We start from the raw sequence: 18,791 nt of genomic DNA on the forward strand, positions 1-18,791 counted from the left end.
AAAAACCTTTAGCCCCATTGCCTTCTGGTTATAGAAAACCTTCCTGTAGTTCAACTGTTCAAGACCACAACGTCTCACTGCAGTGAGAACCCATATTATGTAAAACACCCTTTTGAAGTTATGCCAGCTTGTCACAATAAGGCGATTCCATGTTGGCATTTGAAATATTTTAGAATGTTTGCCCAATTGATTTAAATTTCTACTTTTGCATAGCTTACATTTATAAAAAAAAAAAAAAAAAAAAAAAAAAATCGACCTTCCAACCTGCATTTGAAGTAGGCAAGACAATCCGATCAAGATTTCAGGACGACAATCCATCCAAAGTTAAGACCTTGAACAAGAATTACAATACTAAAACTTGTATAGAATATTTTATTGAGACCTAGCTGGGACAAAGCCAAATAAATGGAACAGATCAAGCTTCAATTTATGCGGTCTCCTCCTTTGCCAAACGGTCTTTCTTGAGTGGTCCCTGTAAAAAAATAAAAAAAATTTTTAGGAATGTAACTAGTTAAATCGAGGCTCCTGCTTAGGAAGATTTATGCAGTCAGCTGCCTACTACATTTCTTTGAATGTCAAAGAGCAATACATAAAATTTATCGTTACAGTATTTAACACTTCAGTACCGTATATACTCGAGTATAAGCCGAGATTTTCAGCCTCTTTTTTGAGGCTGAAAGTGCCCCCCTCGGCTTATACTCGAGTCATCGCCGTCTGCCTGCCCGATCAGCGCGTCGAGCAGACAGACTACGGACATTCTACTATTAAAAAGCCGCGCCTCCTTCTCTGCGATAGGCGGAACACTCAATTTCCCAGCAGTCAGTGTTCCGTCTATCACGGACATCCGCTCAGTCTCATACTATGGACGAGGATGTCCGTGATAGGCGGAACACTGACTGCTGGGAAATTGAGTGTTCCGCCTATCACAGAGAGGGAGGCGCGGCTTTTGAACAGAGGAATGGCCTCCGTCTGCCAGGAGGAGAGCGTGGCACACAGAGGCTGCAGATTGGCACAGGTAGGCAGGGATGGACGGACGGGACACAGGGACGTCTCACCCTCGGCTTATACATGAGTCAATAAGTTTCCCAGTTTTTTTGGGGTAAATTGGGGGCCTCGGCTTATACTCGAGTATATACGGTATATAGATTTCAAGCACAAAGTCCTACTGTAACTTTGGTTTGACAATATTTTCTGCTGGCACACTATAACCCTATGGAATGTATAAAAATCTCCCCAGGTTTGACATACCATAAAAGCCTTCTTTTCCTCTGCTGTCTGGAAACGACCATGTCCAAACTTAGAGGTGGTGTCAATGAATTTAAGATCAATCTTCTCCAAAGCACGGCGACTGGTCTGCACAAGCAGGGACTATGGGGAAAAATAAATAGATAAAAAATAAGTTAGATACCACAGGATCAAAAATACTAAAATTGCCTTATACGTTTTAACAGTTACATTATATACACTTTTCCTGTTTTGCCATTTAATATTTGAAAAATCTCCACCTGCAAACAAGGAGCCACATGACTACAAAGCCCAGCATCTGAGATGATTTCAAAGCGCAAAAGATAGTCTATGGCAGGTGGTGAGTGGGCGCATAAGAGGGGGAAACTGATTGCACCAAATTATGTGCACAGTATTTTGTCAATAGAGCACTTTTATCTCTGTAAAATGTTAAAATTCCACCGTGACTAAACAATGGACTGTTAGCTTAACCACCTCGCGTCCGCCCTATAGCCGAATGACAGCCGTAGAGCAGGCGCGTTCATCCAGGTGGCCGTCCCTGGACGTCCTATTGTTTGTTTACTTCCGCAATGCGCGCCGCCGCGTGCATCGCGGAAGTTATGTGTTCGCCGTGTCCCCCGGGGACAGGCAAGCACAGATCGCTGTAAACGGCCAATCACAGCGGCCGTTTACAGCGTGATCGGCGTGTCCAATGGGAGATGATCTCGTATGTAAACATACGAGATCATCTCTCAGCGCCGCTCTCCCTCCACACAGTGTTCTGCTTCGATCTTGGAAAAAAAAAAAAAAAGTGCCACCCGTCATCAGTGCCACAAAAGTGTAATAAATAGTCAACAAGTTAGATGTGTAATTTATGTTCCTAGAACACATGATGGCATGTTGGGCCTCTTTGTGGCCAGGCTGTGAAAAAGTCCCACACATGTGGTATTGTAATACTCAGGAGGAGTAGCAGAATTTTTTGGGGGGTGTCATTTGTGGTATACACATGCCATGTGAGAGAAATAACCTATTACAATGACAATTTTGTGGCGAAAAAAAAAAATGAAAAATCTTAATTTTGCAAAGAATTGTGGGAAAAATATGACGTCAAAAAGCTCACTATGCCTCTTACTAAATACCTTGGAATGTCTACTTTCCAAAAAGGGGTCATTTGGGGGGTATTTGTACTTTCCTGACTTGTTCGGGTTGACAAGAAGTGAGATAATCCACCAGTACATCAGATGTGATCAATTTTGTGCGATTCGCACCACAGCTTGTAGACTAACTTTCAAAGACCAAATATCCACTAATTTGGGTTATTTTTACCAAAGATATGTAGCAGTATAAATTGTGGCTAAAATTTATGAAGAAAAAAATAATTTGCATAATTCTGTCACAGAAACAGAAATGTGCGTTTTCCCCCAAAATTTTTGGTCTTTTTTCATTTATAGCGCAAAAAATAAAAACCCCAGAGGTGATCAAATACCACCAAAAGAAAGCTCTATTTGTGGGAAAAAAAGGACAAAAAATGTATTTGGGTACAGTGTTGCATGACTAATTGTAATGAGTAATTGTCAAAGTGTGAGAGCACCGAAAGCTGAAAATTGGTCTGGGCAGAATGGTGTTTAAGTGCCCAGTAAGCAAGTGGTTAATGAGGAAGTAAACCCTGATGAGTTTACTTCCTCTTTTTTTCCCTGCAAAGGTAAAGCATAATGGACTACTATGCATCGCATAGTAGCCCATTATGTGTCACTTACCTGACACAGGAGCCAGCGAAGTCGCCGATGTCCCCTGTAGTCCGCCGCATCCATCTTGCTGGTGGCGTCTCGCAGCTCCGCCGCTGTCATTCGGCGAAGCCGCGATGACGTCCCTCCCGCGCATGCGAGTCGACAAATGCGGCAGCTCCATTCTTGGAACTGCCACGCTCAGTGCGCCGCTGTCTACGGCACATGCGCCGTAGACAGCGGTGCCTGTTTTCAGGCAAATATCTCCTAAACCATATAGGTTTAGGAGATATTGCTTGGACCTACAGGTAAGCCTTAATCTAGGCTTACCTGTAGGTCAAAGTGGTTTGTAAGGGTTTACAACCACTTTAAAGAGTTTAAATGTATGAAATTGTTTGACATTTTTATCAGACTTTTATAATCCAACAGAAGAATGCATTTTTTACCTTGCGCAATGTGAGAACTCGTTTCTTGGTCCCAATAACACAACCTTTTAGCATAAGAAAGTCATTTTTCACTTCTCCATAGTGAACAAAACCACCCTAAAAAAAAAAAAAAAAAAAAAAAAAAAATTCAGTTAAAACCAGTAACAGCAATAGTGGTCAGTATTTGATGCATCATTACTTTGCATTTACAAAGTCAAAATCAGTTTTTTTCCCCCTAACACACCCTACAACTCATTTAAAGTAGAACTCCACACAAAGGCGGAAGCTCCGCTTGTTTGCTCCATCTGACTCCCAATCCCCTTGTTACCCCCTACTGCCTGAGCTAGTCACAAAGGGAGCAGACATGGGCTCCCTGGACATTCAAGTGTCCTAGAATTAAAGTCAACAGCTACAATTGTAGCTGCTGACTTTGTTGGGCTGCTGGAGCTTTTCCAACTTAGCAAATCCAACACAGATACTTTTGCCAATAGTGCCAGTCTCATGGCTATAGCCAGCAAATGATCAAAAGTCAACAGGGACCATGTGTAGGCATTCCCACTCCGTTTAAGTAGACAAGTTCTCTTTCAAACAGGCTTGTTGAAAAATTAGCACCAGCTCATATGTATATTCTAACAGAAGAGTCTCTGCTGTCAGAATGTACAGGGAGTATTCCTTCATACTGCTTGCATGGAGGAATCCCGTTTAGTTTGCGATCCATCTATAGCCAAGCTCAACAGGTAGTTAAGATAAATGTAGACCTTATACTTTCAAGCATCTCACACAGGGGCTAGTGGTACAATGACTCAAATCCTCAGAAGGAAGGCAGCATGGAATTAATCCTCATGCATTTCAGGAGCTGTGCCCAGCCCTTAATTCCATCACTTCATCATAGGACAAATCATAGCTGGACAAGCTTGGAGAAGGAAATCACTTCATGATTTTCAAACGATTAGAGCAGAAACAGAGGAAGGTTTGGTAAAAACAAGTGCATATAAACTTGTGCAATACAAGACAATGGAGGTTATTTACGAAGGGCAAATCCACTTTGCACTGCAAGCAGTAGTGTATTTAGGTTTTGTGCTGCACTAGGCCTGACAAACTATCCCCCAATTTAAATGTGACCCACTCCTTCCTGTCAAGGCCACACCCCTTGCAATGCAATCTGCAATGGGACAGGGATGGTAAAAAATATACAGGGGCTATAACCCTCCCTTACTATATCCAAAAGGAGAATAAAAATCAAAGTGTTGCCTATAGTTCTACTTTAAGCACAAATTTGATAATTTTATGGAGGACTAAGAAGATATAACCATGCCAATGGTGCAGCAGAAAACTGCACCGCAAGGAAGGTTTGTGGTCCAGGATGATAGGACAGTCAAAATTAGACTTAGCACCCCCCACAGTTGCAGAATACTGTCCGCATCCTGGGAGGGCAGCCTCTTTATGGGAGCTCTAGACTAATTTGCCTCTCAGCCCAGTCTGCCCCATAAGACTGGTGCTACACTGTTAGTGTAGGGATATGCAATTAGTGGCCCTGCAGCTGTTCCAGAACAAGTCCCATGAGGACTATCAAGACTGACAGCCACAAGCATGACCCCAGAGGCAGAGACCGGACGGGACTTGTAGTTTTGAAACAGCTGGAGGTCCGCTAATAGCATATCCCTGGTGTAGCACAACCTGGCGGTGGTGCCCTAGGCTTGGACCTTGGCCAGGATACAGCATTGACTGAAAGTGCAGTCACTCTAAATCTAAGGGGTAGATCTGAAATGAGTGGAAGATTTGCAGATTGTCATCCAATCATATACAAGCTAAAATGCCATTTTCCTTGCATGTCCCTCTCAGATCTACAGCGACTTTACTTCCAAGTGAACTTGCAGTGCAAAGTGGATTTGCCTCAAGACACACAAACAGCATTTATGCTTTTTCTGCCACCTAGTGTGCATAGACCCTCAATCAGTTTCCAAACCTACCAAAAAAGATCACCAATACTGCAAGTTTTGTAGTACCCCCACATACAAAAAGGCGAATTGTGGCCTCATTCTGTGTAGCTCACAAAACGACCTGTGACCTGGATAAGAATTGGAAACTAAACATTTACTACAACTATGGGCAAAATAGGTCACATGTGACATTACCAACATTAACAGCAGCTTATTCTGCTGATCTAACAATTTTATTAGCCACTGACTGACAGCTCTTAGCGACAGCAAAATGCAAAAAATCTATAATTTGCATGCTCAGCTTTATAACAGAGTAGCACCTGCTGCTCTTGGCATCCTGCTTTTGCTAAAGTGATACAAATTCCTGTTTGTGTGGGGCTACAATTGTTCACCATGGACGCACTGTATGTAGGAACATAGCTGCCCTCTGCTTGGTCCCAATATGGAATAAGGGGTTTATAGAGAGCATGTGCACATGCACCGCTTGACCAAAACAAAGTAGGCAGCAACAGTATGAAGTTTCCTGAAACCATTGCAAGTCCATTAACAGTTCAGTGCATTTGCACAATTTAATGAATTATGCTAGAAATGTGGGCCCAAAATAAGCTGCTTACCAGAGGGTTGATGCTCTTGTCTGAAAGGTCATAATCAGTTGAAGCATTGTTCTTCACAAGTTTACCATCCTTTGAGTGGTAGCCCTGTCCAATTTTGTAGATCTGGAGGAAAACAAAAAAAATACGACGCATATTAAAAAAAAAAAAAAAAAAAAAAAAAAAAGACTCGCCCTTAAAGTGCAAGGTGAACTTACTGGACCCCCTTCCCATTAGACCCAGTGTCTGGTGATCACCCGCCCTGACAGCATGTATTGCTGCTGTACTGGTCTAGGCAGCTTTGTCCATTTGCCTGTGGTGACGGGACAGGCTATGCAGGTTCTGATTGGTTGGCGCCGCCCATGTGGTGGCACCAACAAATTAGAATGCTCCTAAACATACAAGGTGTGTATTAAAGAGACTGATTCCATACAACAAAGCAGTCAGAACTGGTTATAACTGCATGCATGTTTGTGTTTTCTGTAGTGTGCTGAAAAAAAAAAAAATCCAAGTTTAAAAAGTTGAACTTTAGTAAAATGGCAAACCACTAGCAAAGGTTTTCAAATGCTTACTACAGCTAATGGGAATGACAGCCTGTATTGTGAGCTCGGCACAAGAATTCTTAAAAGTTAAATCAGTGCTTTAAAAAAAAAAAAAAAACGTTTTGAGTCAGTAGAAGCTGTAAAGAAACAGATGTGTTGAAACGGCTGACAAATTGATTTACTCCATGCCTTCGACCAGTGGAAAACAAGACTGTAGCAATGCATTAGTGCAAATGGTGAATATATTGAAGGGGACAAGCATTTAATTTGTAATATAGGCGAGTTATTTAACCAGTCTCACTATTTAATAGACACCTTGTACCTCCTGACGAGGTACATTATGGAGCTTAAAGTGGTTGTAAACCCTTACAAACCACTTTGACCTACAGGTAAGCCTAGATTAAGGCTTACCTGTAGGTCCAAGCAATATCTCCTAAACCTATATGGTTTAGGAGATATTTGCCCGAAAACGGGCACCGCTGTCTACGGCGCGGCATTCTCACCGACGGAGCTGCCGCGCGCGTCGGCTCCAGTGCGCATGCGCGGGAGTGACGTCATCACGGCTTCGCTGAATGACAGCGGCGGTGCTGCGAGACTCCACCAACAAGTTGGATGCGGCGGACTACAGGGGACAGCGGCGACTTCGCTGGCTCTTGTGTCAGGTAAGTGACACATAATGGGCTACTATGCGATGCATAGTAGTCCATTATGCTTTGCAGGGAATGAAAGAGGAAGTAAACTCAGGGTTTACTTCCTCTTTAAGCTGCAGGGGATTTTTAAGCCCCCAGACCAGTGAGGTGTCAACCTGATGTCTCCTAGCGGGTTATCACCATACTCCAGGTCAGCAGGGTGGGGGTCCTGTGTAAGTTAACACTAGACTTATACCCTTTTCCCCCCACCACTGCAAAGTAAAGGCATAGTATGCATCGCATTATAGCACATTGTGACACTTGACTGAATACAAAGCCTGCATACATCTTTACCCGTCTTCCCTCTGGGGCTGCAGACTCTGGATCTGACTGGCCGGAGCTGTGTGAAGTCACTCACGCGCGTGTCACTGGTCACAGCACATGCAACAATGACATTGGCGCAGTATACAATATCTCCTGAACTACTGTTTAGGAGATACTTACACTACCTATAGGTATAAAGTACACAGGGAGGTTTACAACCTCTTTAAAGACTTGTTTATGGGTACAGGAATAAAAAGGTACAATTTTTGCCTTCTCTGGCTCCAAATCATCCTCCCATACATGCAGCCAATCCTGTCACCTACAAGACCCTCAGCTGCAGTCACTCACTAAGGCAATAAGGGTTAATAGCCCTGCACTCTACCCAACTACAAAGAGGCATCAGCCACAGCTTTGGTAGAAACCTAGAGCATGCAATAACCTTCATCTAGGCACTGCGGACTAAATGAGCAGATAACCTTTAGTGTAGGTGACCCAATTTCTCCAGAGTTCAGCTTTAAGTAGACTGCCTCACTTATATGGCCAACCTAAGATTTGACAGGTAGCCACAGATGACCAGATTAGGTCTAATCAACCACAACACGCAAACTGGTTAACAAACTACAATGACCATTCTATATACAATGTACCCCTGTACACCATTATGCATATAGTAGCCTGCAAGGGACACAAACCTTAATTAGCTTAGGCCCATGTAAAAATTAACCCAACCAGGCGGTGCAAGGGGGGGGGGGGGGGGGGGGGGGAAGTTTCCTACATGAATTCATACCTTCTTGTTGACCTCAGTCCGGTGATGGTATCCCTTTTGGCCAGCACGAGCCACAGAAAAGGCAACACGAGCAGGATGCCAAGCTCCGATACAAGCAACCTTTCGCAGACCCCTGTGAGTCTTACGTGGCAGCTTTTTTGTGTGCCAACGGCTAGTCACACCTGAAACAAAATATATAAATGAGGAACATGTAGCACAATTTTTAAACAGTTATTCAATCTAATTATGTTCTCAGAAGGAAGGCAGCATGGAATAATTCCTCAGGAGAGATCAGGCACCGTGCCCAGTGCTTGTTCCATGACTTCATCACAGAACAAAATATAAGTGCTTTACACAAAAAACAAACATGGTGGTCAATTAGAAATGTAGTAGCCAGGATTTACATAATAGCAACACGTTCAGATACTTAAGCATAAGAAACAGTAGTTCATGCACGCACCTTTGTAACCTTTTCCTTTTGTGACTCCAATGACATCAATCATTTCATCCTGCCCAAAGACTCCAGACACTGTTACCTGCTGCTCTAGCTTCTCACGGGCCCAATCAACCTTCTGAGCTACTGTACCACCATTAATTTGGATCTCCATGAGATGTGACTTCTTCTGCCTCAAAGGTAAGAGGCGCATCTAAAGAAAAAAAAAAAAAAAAAAAGTTGCAGAACACAATTTGTGTAGGAGGGTGAAGCTTTTCGTAAACATGATTTCATAGCACAAAGTGCCAATTTTAGCTTTACCCAAGAACCAGAGCCCATATTGAAGTGGATGTAAACCAGATTCATGACATTTGAGCTGGGAACATAGCTAGCATTTCTGAGTCCCATAGATTTCTCCTGCTCAGTAGCTCCATTAGCCTGAACTTCTGACAAGTTCTTCTAGACAGCAGCCTGAAGTGCATTGTGGGAGGTTGCTACAAATAGATTAGCAGTCAGCTTGCAGTTTCAGAAGAGAGCTCTGCACATGCCTTTCTTCATTTGCCAATGTTGAGTGGGGGTGTGTCCCTTTCCTCCAATGAGCTGTCTGCCAATAATACACTCCCTGTGCTGACCAGTAAAGGGGATCTGTAACAGAGCACTTTTAAAAGGATACACATGTAAACATATGTAGGGTAATTTGTTTCATCTGCATATCATTTGAGGTTGTTCACCAAGTATGAGGTTTTACATCCACTTTAAAAAAACTGAAGGTGTTAGACTCTCCTTTGTACTGGTCTATTGCAGTTTTCAGTGGCCAGTGCAGAATGACATCCCTACCACACAAGCAGCAGTCATTCTGGTACACAATAGCCCAGAGCTGCACATGTACAGCTCAGTTTAAAATGAAGACAGCAAAAAAGCAAATCTGGGGCTGCTCTGAGTAGGACTTTAAAAGTATGATGGAATGTGTGGATCTGAAGTAACCAATAGTCTGAACTGCTTACTCTTGGTCATCAACATCTAGTTCTGAGGAGGTGGACTCAAGTGTGGTGCAAGCACAAGCTTTAGCAATCTTCCAAATAAAAATGCAGATGCTGCTCCTAACAAAAAAGGGACACAAGCCCCTATGTTAAAGTGATTGTAAATGATCACCTTACATAACAAAAATCGGTTTAAAGAAAGGAAAATGTGTATCAATATCAATAACCCCCCCCCCCCCTTTTATAAGTGATCACATGCCATCTGTTCTCAGCTGCACAAGAGATTTGGGGACTCCATGTCAGGACAGGTCTGATCATTGGAGGACAGTACACCAAGTTATTAGCACAGCTAGAGGACTGACCACGATGTGCTCTCCCAACTTTGTGTGGCTTTTTTATAGTAAAGCACAGGGACTGGCAGCAACACCAGTGATGTCACACAAAGGAAGCATACAAACAGGATACCTTTTCACACAAGTGCATAGTACAGCAGGAATCTGTATTGTCAGGGTAACAAGTTAAGCTTGATCAGTTCTGTTTTGTTATTGTCTGCCCCACTGTTATGCTTACAGCTAGGAGGGTTGTGAGCATGAAATAAAAGCAGCTTACGGAGCACCCACCTGTGTATGTGCAATGACCCTGATGACCTGGCAGTATTTCTTCATGCTGCTAAAGTCTTTCTCCAGCTGCTTCTTGCCTTCGTCATCTTGCCACTTCTTGCAGTATTTGGTAAAGGCCTTCTTCTTTGACTTATACCTTTAACGGCAGAGCATGAGAGTTGGAACGGCCCTTCATCAAGCCTTAAAAAAGGACATGAGCGGAAGGAGCCAGACCTTTTCAAAAGTGTTCAGCTCATTGCATGGCTTCAAAGGAGCTTTTCAGCCAGCAAGCGGAGCCTGGAGCTCATCAGGCAAAGGCAAAGGCCAGAGCTGAGAGGAGCTGCCAATGTTCATTCCAGGTGCATTTAATATATACAATCATAAATGGTTAAATAAAATGCATGTTATTGTACATTAAAACCCATCTGCTGCACTTTATGGCAAGGGAGGGGGGGGGGACACAGGCAGGGAGGACACAATTTCTCAGCCACCCCATACAGGCTTCTGTGGGTTATACAACTTGTTCAGCAGCCTGGAAAGTCCCACAGCCAGTGGAGTAAAGGATTGGGTAAGTAAAACTGCCTTAATGGTCCTAGACCTAAAAAAAAAAAAGGTATTTAAAACTTGCAGTGCAAGGGCAGCACCACTGTAAGTGAGCAATTTTGCCCCCCTCCTTTCCCAAGAGTTTAGCTCTAAATGAGAAATAGTTGGTGTTAAAGAGGGATTTCACTGGAAGGGTTAAAAAAAAAAAACAGCTATAAATACTACAGCTGCTGACTTAATAAGACACTAACCTGTCCCAGCGATGTCGGCGGCCACCATTCTAGGCGAGGGAATCAGAAAGTGAAGCGTTGCAGCTTCAATTCCCGGTTCCCCATTGTGCATGCACAAGTCACACAATAGGAATGGTCCGCGCCGTCTCTGGGACCTGTGTGTCCCAGCAGACAGCACGCCAGGACATGAAGAGGCATAGACTCGTGTGTAAGTCTATGCCCGGAAGTGGGTGCAAATACCTGTCTCAGACAGGTATCTGCACCCCCCCCTCCACCTGAAAGGTGCAAATTGTGACGGGGGGGTTTCCGATGAGCAGAAGTTCCACTTGAGGGTGGAACCCCACTTTAAGGATTATGCAAATACAGATCTATGAAACTGAGCTGAAACCAACCCTACTAAGTTGAGCTGCACGATTTCGGCCAATATGAGAATCATGATTTTTTGCTTAGAATAAAACAACGATTCTCACGATGTAAAATCTTTAAACTTTTTTCACTTACACAAGTCTATTCCATTGACAAAATTTGTTACAATGTCTATACTCAAGTTCAACTGATAATTGGCAGACTGCCCAGATTTTTCCTTTTTTGAAGGCTATGGCTTCAGAAGAGCAGAATTCTTTGCATAGAAAGAATTGTGAAACACCTTAGTCAAGACTGCGATAACGATTCTTGACGATTAATTGTGCAGCTTTACTACCAAGCATTCAGGGTCTTCAAATGCTTGCACCCAGATATCTAAAGCTGTGTACACATTCCTGGGCAACTTTTACAGCAGTGTATCATTTACCCACTTTGACAGTACAACAGGTCTGAAGCATTTAAGTCCTGTATTAGATGCTAGTGCGATTGTTGGGATACAGCCAACGTCACTTACCAGTTCTTATAGAAGCGTCTTTTGCATTCATCACTAATGTGTTCAGCAAAGATGGTCTTGAAGCTGCGGAGACCACGTGGAGTCTGGACGTAACCCACAATGCCAACAATAACCATGGGAGGAGTCTCTACAACAGTCACCGCCTCGACAACTTCCTTCTTGTTTACCTCTGATTTAAATATTAAAGAGGGATTTATCATACCAAGCAGCTAGCCAATTGCACACAAACTTAAACTTTCTTGGGGTTCAATAACCTTTTATTAGAACCACAAAGCATTTTGTTTGTGCTTTCAAGCCATCACAATCACCACATTTTAAAAGGTTACAGTCAGAAATCGACATTCAGCAATGACAGCCAGAGGATGTCAAGTCAGTCCGCCCGTCGATAAGGTTTCATCATATGTAGCCTTATAATATATTAATGCAAGAGTTTTAGACATCTACACCTCTACTCTTCAAACAAGGAAAGCAACTTTTCTAGCGTGTCATTCCCAAACCTCCAGTTATGGTGTTGCAACTTTACAGAAGCACTTCACACTCAATTAACATTACTCATTTTAATACTTGTGCTGCTACCATTGGTAAATAAATATGAAGCATTATGTTGACTTACATCCCAGGAGTCTTCAGGAGGGGAGGAAGCGTTTTAATTTGGCGCATCCTCCTGCCTGCATACTGAGCCAAGGATTTCTGTATGTAAATGCTACATGAAATCCCTTGACCTTACTTGAAAAGGGGCTGTAAACTTTTGCGTTTTTCAGCTTATTGCGTCAAGGTGAAAATACAACCAAGTTTTACTTTGAGACATGCTTTTGCTCTGCCTGGGGTTCTCAGCTCTTGATTGAATGAAAGCAGCATGAGCCAGTGGCTGCTCTGCAATAAAGCTATCCAAAGCCAATGACAGGCACCGGGACCCAGTCCTACATTCAGAGTCTACAGACCCCAAATGTTGGACTCTGAGGGAGCGAGCACGCAAGGTAACCTCCCCGGCGAGCACTTCTAGGGGGTTATCTGATGCGGGGAGGAGCTGCCGAGATAACCAAGAACAGGAGGACCAGGGCCACTCTGCAAAACGAACTGCACAGTGGAGGCAAGTAGAACATGTATTATCTTTTTACAATCACTAAGATTGTCACAGCCAGAAATGCTAGGGGTGTTTTTCAAAGATTTCTCTGAAAAATAAAGCATTAAGACATGGATGAGAGAGTTTGCTCTGGATGTTAAACATGAATTTAACAGTTTGCAGAGCTCAGATGTAATGTAGATCTGCTTTAAGCTACCCAAGTTTTAGGTTACTACTACAGGGCACACTTGGCCAGTAGGAGATGCAAACATGTTCTACAGTGCCATGACAAAAAATGTCAGTCAACATACAGCCAAGAGGGAAAGGTACATGTTTCTTAACCAATGGCTCTACCAATAAAATAGAATTTGAGCCATAAAAGGTGAAGTTGTGTGGCTGTTACAGTACACTTACTTGAGCCAGGCCTGTCCACCTCCCTGACAATGTGGGTCATACCAGCTTTATAACCCAGGAAAGCTGTTAGATGGATTGGTTTGCTTTGGTCATCTTTAGGGAAGCTCTTGACCTTGCCACGATGTCTCTTGCTGCGCTTGCGGGGCAGGAAGCCTAGAGAGCCATGCCTTGGAGCTGAGAACTTTCGGTGAGACTAAAAAACAAACAGAATGCTGCATCAAGACAAACTTGGCCAAAACAAATATTGTTTAAAAACAAAACTACACCTAATCTGAAAACACTGCAAGGCCTCATTTAAACGGGTGGTCCAGGCTCATTTATTTATACTGAACTATACAACCCCCCTCCCCCCCACAAACGCAGACAGGTGGCACAGCCTATCAAACCTGCTAGCTGCAGTCAAATGCTTAGCTCACAGTGTACATTCAAAATCAGTTAAATTGCTGACCACCCACAGTATATTTAAGTCATTACTGCATGTCCCTACTTTAGGGACAGATATTATGGCAGCAGCTAGCTGCCATAACCCTGTTATCACCGTGTGCGGCTGGCGGTCCGGTACAAGATAAAAGTGGTCTCTGCGGCAGATTAGCCACGAGATCACTTTTATCTATGGTGGGAGAGCGCGCCCCCCCCTGCAATCCAGGATCATCAGCAGTGGCAGGGGAATCGCATTTGTCCCCTGGGCTGACATGCAGACAAGTGAGGGGGAAGATGGACACCACCCGTCTCCATGATACTGCAGGGCGGAAGCAACGTCAAAACCTCACTACCGCCCATAGCTCTTAAAAGTGGTTGTAAACCCTTACAAACCACTTTGACCTACAGGTAAGCCTAGATTAAGGCTTACCTGTAGGTCCAAGAAATATCTCCTAAACCTATATGGTTTAGGAGATATTTGCCCGAAAACAGGCGCCGCTGTCTACGGCGCATGCGCCGTAGACAGCGGCGCGCGGCATTCTCAACTACGGAGCTGCCCCGCGTGTCGGCTCCCGTGCGCGGGAGGGACATCATTGCGGCTTTGCCGAATGACAGCGGCGGAGCTGCAAGACCCCACCAACAAGATGGATGCGGCGGACTACAGGGGCGACTTCGCTGGCTCCTGTGTCAGGTAAGTGACACATAATGGATTACTATGCGATGCATAGTAGTCCATTATGCTTTACCTTTGCAGGGAATGAAAGAGGAAGTAAACTTATCAGGGTTTACTTCCCCTTTAACACTTTGTTGCAAATTCCTACCTTTTGTGTCCATGTACAGGGTGAGTCTATGGTAGTGGTTTTACAATCATGTCAGCTACTGCACATGCATGGTCTGTATCCCATTACACACATTCCCTCTAAGTGTATCACACAAAAAATGAATTTTAGAGGAGGTTCTGGCCAGCTCAGTAGATTGCTTTAAGAAAGGCCTGGATACTTCCCTGAATGTACCTAATATAACTGGGTACCAACATTTATAGGTAAAGTTGATCTAGAGGAAAAAAAAAAAAAAAAAAAAAAAAAAAAAAGATTCCTTCCTGATCACCCGAGAGGCAATTTTTTCCCCTGCTGTAGCAAATTGGAGCATGCTCTGCTGGGGTTTTTCGCCTTCCTCTGGATCAATTGTATGATTACTTTTTATCATATTTTTAAGGTTGAACTAGATGGACTTGTGTCTTTTTTTCCAATCTGACTATGTAACCGATACAGGGGATAGTCAAAATCTCATTTGCATATAAGTTCAGACTCGTGAAAAAACACTTGTGTACACAATCTGTATACAGAAGACATCCAGGTAGCCATATTGCATTTTACAAATAAAAAAAAAAAAAAATGAATTTAAAAAAAAGTTTTGAATGTGGCCTTCCTAACATAATATTTACACGAATTTTATTAGGCATCACAATAAATAAAGAGGCCGAAATAAAAGGTTGAACACCCATCACAGCCCATATTGTTGTCCACATCGTACACTTCTGACTTGCTTTTTAAAACAGGTACCAATAACATTAGGGGACTGACAGGAGGGTGCACCCGTTCAGATGTACTCTACATTTACACAGCACATGCCAATTGTAAAGAAAAGCTACAAACCCCCACTACAAACACAGGCTAGGCAATGTTAGCACTCCAGCCATGTAGAACTCCCATCAGCGGTCTATCGCTAGTCCTGCCTGTGAATCTCGCTTTGCACCCTGGGACTTGTAGTTCAATAGCTTGAATGCAGACTGCTGATCTGACATCTTGAACACAAAACCACCAGCTCAATATAGAGTTCAGTGCTGCCACCATCACACCAAAGCATAGTGACTAACATGTCAGGACATGTAGATTGGTGGGCAGGCCGGGGCTGCAGTATGATGTAATAGTGGAAGCACAGGACACCTCCAGAAAGGATTATATAGTAGCCGCTTATGTCCGGCTTCCATCAACACATCTTATACAAGACACCGCTCCCGGAAAGCAAATAGCCAGAACCCCTCCGCAGACTAAAATCCTCCAAAGAGGCGATCTGCAAGTGACAAAACTACAGAGATCCGCATACATGTCACCAATACAGAGGAGCCGGCTTATCCTTGTGCCCCGTCCACAGAGCCTGAGCACAGTCACGTGTCTACAGCACAGACATGCGGCCTACAAGAAAGGCTTCCCGTCCACACAGTGCGGGGAACATCTCATCCAGCTACAAAGACCACCTCACACCCCGAGAACAACAACCACCCGCCAGCCAGCACAGGCATGGGACTACGGATGGCCACGATACCAGTCGGATTGTTTCCAGGCCTTCTCCCCTCACTCACCATCTTAGCTGGTCACCGAACTGGAAGAGAGAAGGAGGAAGTGGCGTCCTTCATATTTATAGACGTGGAGTGTGGACCCGCCCATTGCCACGTTTTTTTCTCTTTGAATTATAACTTTATTGGAAGCGCAGAAGAGTGTACAGTGTGTGGATATCAGAACACAGGGAGCACGTAGAGCGCCGAGTTATTTTATCAGAACAATTTTGTTTTTATTTGCAACATCCAATTTTTGAGGACGAGCTTTCAGACTGTACCCCTTTCTTCACGGTCTAATACTAGGACTAATAATAAAACTATTTACTAAAAGTGGAGAGTGTGAAATCTGGTGCAGCGTAGCCAATCAGCTTCTAAGCCTTGGTTCACATTGCAGCGATTTGCCATGCGATTTGACATTCAACGGCTATTGCCAGCAATGGCACCATTTGAATCGTTGCAGCGCTGCACTAATTCCCAAAAGTAGTTTCTGTACTACTTTTGGCGACTTCGGGTTGAGATTTCAATAGACATCTGTGCAGAAACCCACATAGCTGTCTCTGAAATCTCCCCGAAGTCGGGAATGAAATCGTACAAGTTCAGCTAAAGGCCTAATTTCACATTTGTGCGACTTGGGACTGCAAAGTCACATGACAAGTTGTTCCCCATGATTTCCGATGGTAACCATTCATATATGTACGACTTCAAAGTAGTCTCTGCACTACTTTGGTCTGACTTTCTTGCGAGTTGAGGTCCATAGACCTCAAGTTTACACAGGCATTCGATGAAATTGCTGCAAAAACTAATTAAAATCACAGTAAAATCGCAGGACTTTTAAGTCATGGCAGTGCAAAAGGGGCCAAACTCCAGCTTGTTTAGTAAGCCTAGGTTTCCACTATTGCGACCTGAAAGTCGCGTGATTTTGATGCAACTTGAAGCAATGCCTCTGTATTCTTGAGGTCTATGGACCTCAAGTCGCATCAAAGTTGGACCAAAGTAGTGCAGGGACTACTTTGAAGTCGCACAGATATGAACGCTATTCATTGAAAATCATGGGATACTAGTGGAAAAGTAGCTTCAGGATCCTTTCACACGGGCAGTCCACTCAGCGGACTCCACTTTGCTCAGCAGGGATCGCTCTGATAATCCCTATTGAGCAGGCAGATGACAGATCCGTCTCCGCTCACTGTGCAGAGACGGACCTGTCAGAGTCCCGCTCTCCTCTATGGGAAGATCGAATGAAACAGGACCACCTGTCTGTTTTCATACAAACCGCCATATGGAGAAAAGGGTCACAATCTGTCTGGATTTGACGGACAGGATCGTATAGCTTTGCTTACCAGGTCGGTAGCTGATGGTGAAATTGTAAGGTTGCAGGGCTAAACTCCACTGCAGCAACCTGCCATTTTCATCTGAGACCCGGTTAAAGCAGTTGTATAGTAATTTTTTTCACTTTGCTCTACAGGTAAGCCTATAATAAGGCTTACCTGTAGGTAAAAAGAATATCTCCTAAACCTGTACGGTTTAGGAGATATTCCCCTTGCATTCCGCCGCTGACTTTTGCAGCGTATGCGCTCTGAGTTTCCCGACTCCCGGTTTCCTTGCCAGAAAGAAGTCTGTGCCTGCATGCGAGTGGCCGGAGCCGTGATACCCCGAAAGACACGCAGAGGGAAAATGTCAGCTCCCTCAGCGTGGAACAAGACCACCTTGTTCTAAGGTAAGTATTTCATAATGAGCTAGTATGCGGTGCATACTAGCTCATTATGCCTTTTGCCTTACAGGTTTAAAAAAAAAATCTGTGGGTTTACTACTGCTTTAAGCCAGACCAATGGGTTGTGGTTGGTGACTAATGAAAATTCCTGTGCGTACAAATAAGGGTTCAACTTTTTAAGGGCCCAGACCAGGGCCAAGCACTCCTTCTCCACTGCCGCATAGCTGACTTCCCTGGGTAATAGCATTCTGCTAGTGATGGCCGAACTGTTCGACCGGCCGCCATTTCGCGGCGAATTTCGGCTGTTTGCGGTCCGCCCGGCGGACTTCCGTGTTTACTGTGTAAAAGAACTTTGACCTGTGATGACACATCCATCATGGGGTACAGGACAGCCAATTGAGACATTACAGCACATGGACACTTGGACATTCCCCCTAACTTATAAATACACCCGATCCGGCGGTCATTTTACATTTTTTCTTCTGTCACTATAGGGAGAGGTTGCTGTGTGGAGCAGGGAGAGATTACAGTGACCGAAATCGCTAGCTATTTGGTACACAAAAGTTCTTTTTAGGACTGGTATAGGTGTTAGGTGTAGTTCAGGATAGGCAGTGCTGTGCTAGTGATTGTTGCAGCAGCCTGAGTGTCTTTTGTCAGTTTAGAGAAAGGGACAGGACGGTGTGTGCAGCAGGGACAGCCAGTTTAGTCATTAGCTGTTACTATCAGGTCCACAAAAGTGCTATTTCAATTATTGTTCCAGTAGCCTCTGTTTTGTCAGTTTATATAGGGACAGGCAGGAAGCAGTGTGTGAGGCAGTGAGGGTCAGTTTAATCAGTAGCTGTTACTATTAGTTCCACAAAGGTTCTTTTCAGGACTGGTATCAGTGGTATGGTAATAGGCTTGTACACGTATAATATTCTTTCTTCCAAATATAGAAAGAATATTATACTTGACTGCTGCCCTTCTGCTGCAGTCTGCTAATCATTCACAACCCACTTGTTCCACAAAGCTCCTTATAAGGA

General features: G+C 43.9%; 1 protein-coding gene and 2 non-coding genes across 3 annotated transcripts; all 3 read right to left on the reverse strand.

Annotated features, from left to right (window-relative positions):
- Nucleotides 1-352: 352 nt before the first annotated feature.
- On the reverse strand, nt 353-16,234 carry RPL3 (ribosomal protein L3). The gene is made up of 10 exons (XM_077452318.1): nt 16,086-16,234; nt 13,304-13,496; nt 11,827-11,995; nt 10,198-10,333; nt 8,625-8,811; nt 8,186-8,346; nt 5,928-6,029; nt 3,395-3,490; nt 1,249-1,368; nt 353-472 (listed from the first exon to the last, which is right to left on the reverse strand). Exons 1-10 carry the CDS (start codon nt 16,086-16,088, stop codon nt 428-430), a joined length of 1,212 nt encoding a protein of 403 aa, XP_077308444.1. The 5' UTR covers nt 16,089-16,234; the 3' UTR covers nt 353-427.
- LOC143928700 (small nucleolar RNA U83B) lies at nt 4,178-4,271 on the reverse strand. Its single transcript, XR_013262525.1, has one exon. It is a non-coding gene; the product is annotated as a small nucleolar RNA U83B (small nucleolar RNA).
- Nucleotides 8,410-8,503, reverse strand: LOC143928699 (small nucleolar RNA U83B). The gene has a single exon (XR_013262524.1). It is a non-coding gene; the product is annotated as a small nucleolar RNA U83B (small nucleolar RNA).
- Nucleotides 16,235-18,791: the final 2,557 nt, after the last annotated feature.

This window comes from Lithobates pipiens, unplaced genomic scaffold, assembly GCF_037356315.1.
Source record: "Lithobates pipiens isolate NorthernLeopardFrog02 unplaced genomic scaffold, aLitPip1_a1.2 Scaffold_23, whole genome shotgun sequence".
Classification (NCBI taxonomy): domain Eukaryota; kingdom Metazoa; phylum Chordata; class Amphibia; order Anura; family Ranidae; genus Lithobates; species Lithobates pipiens.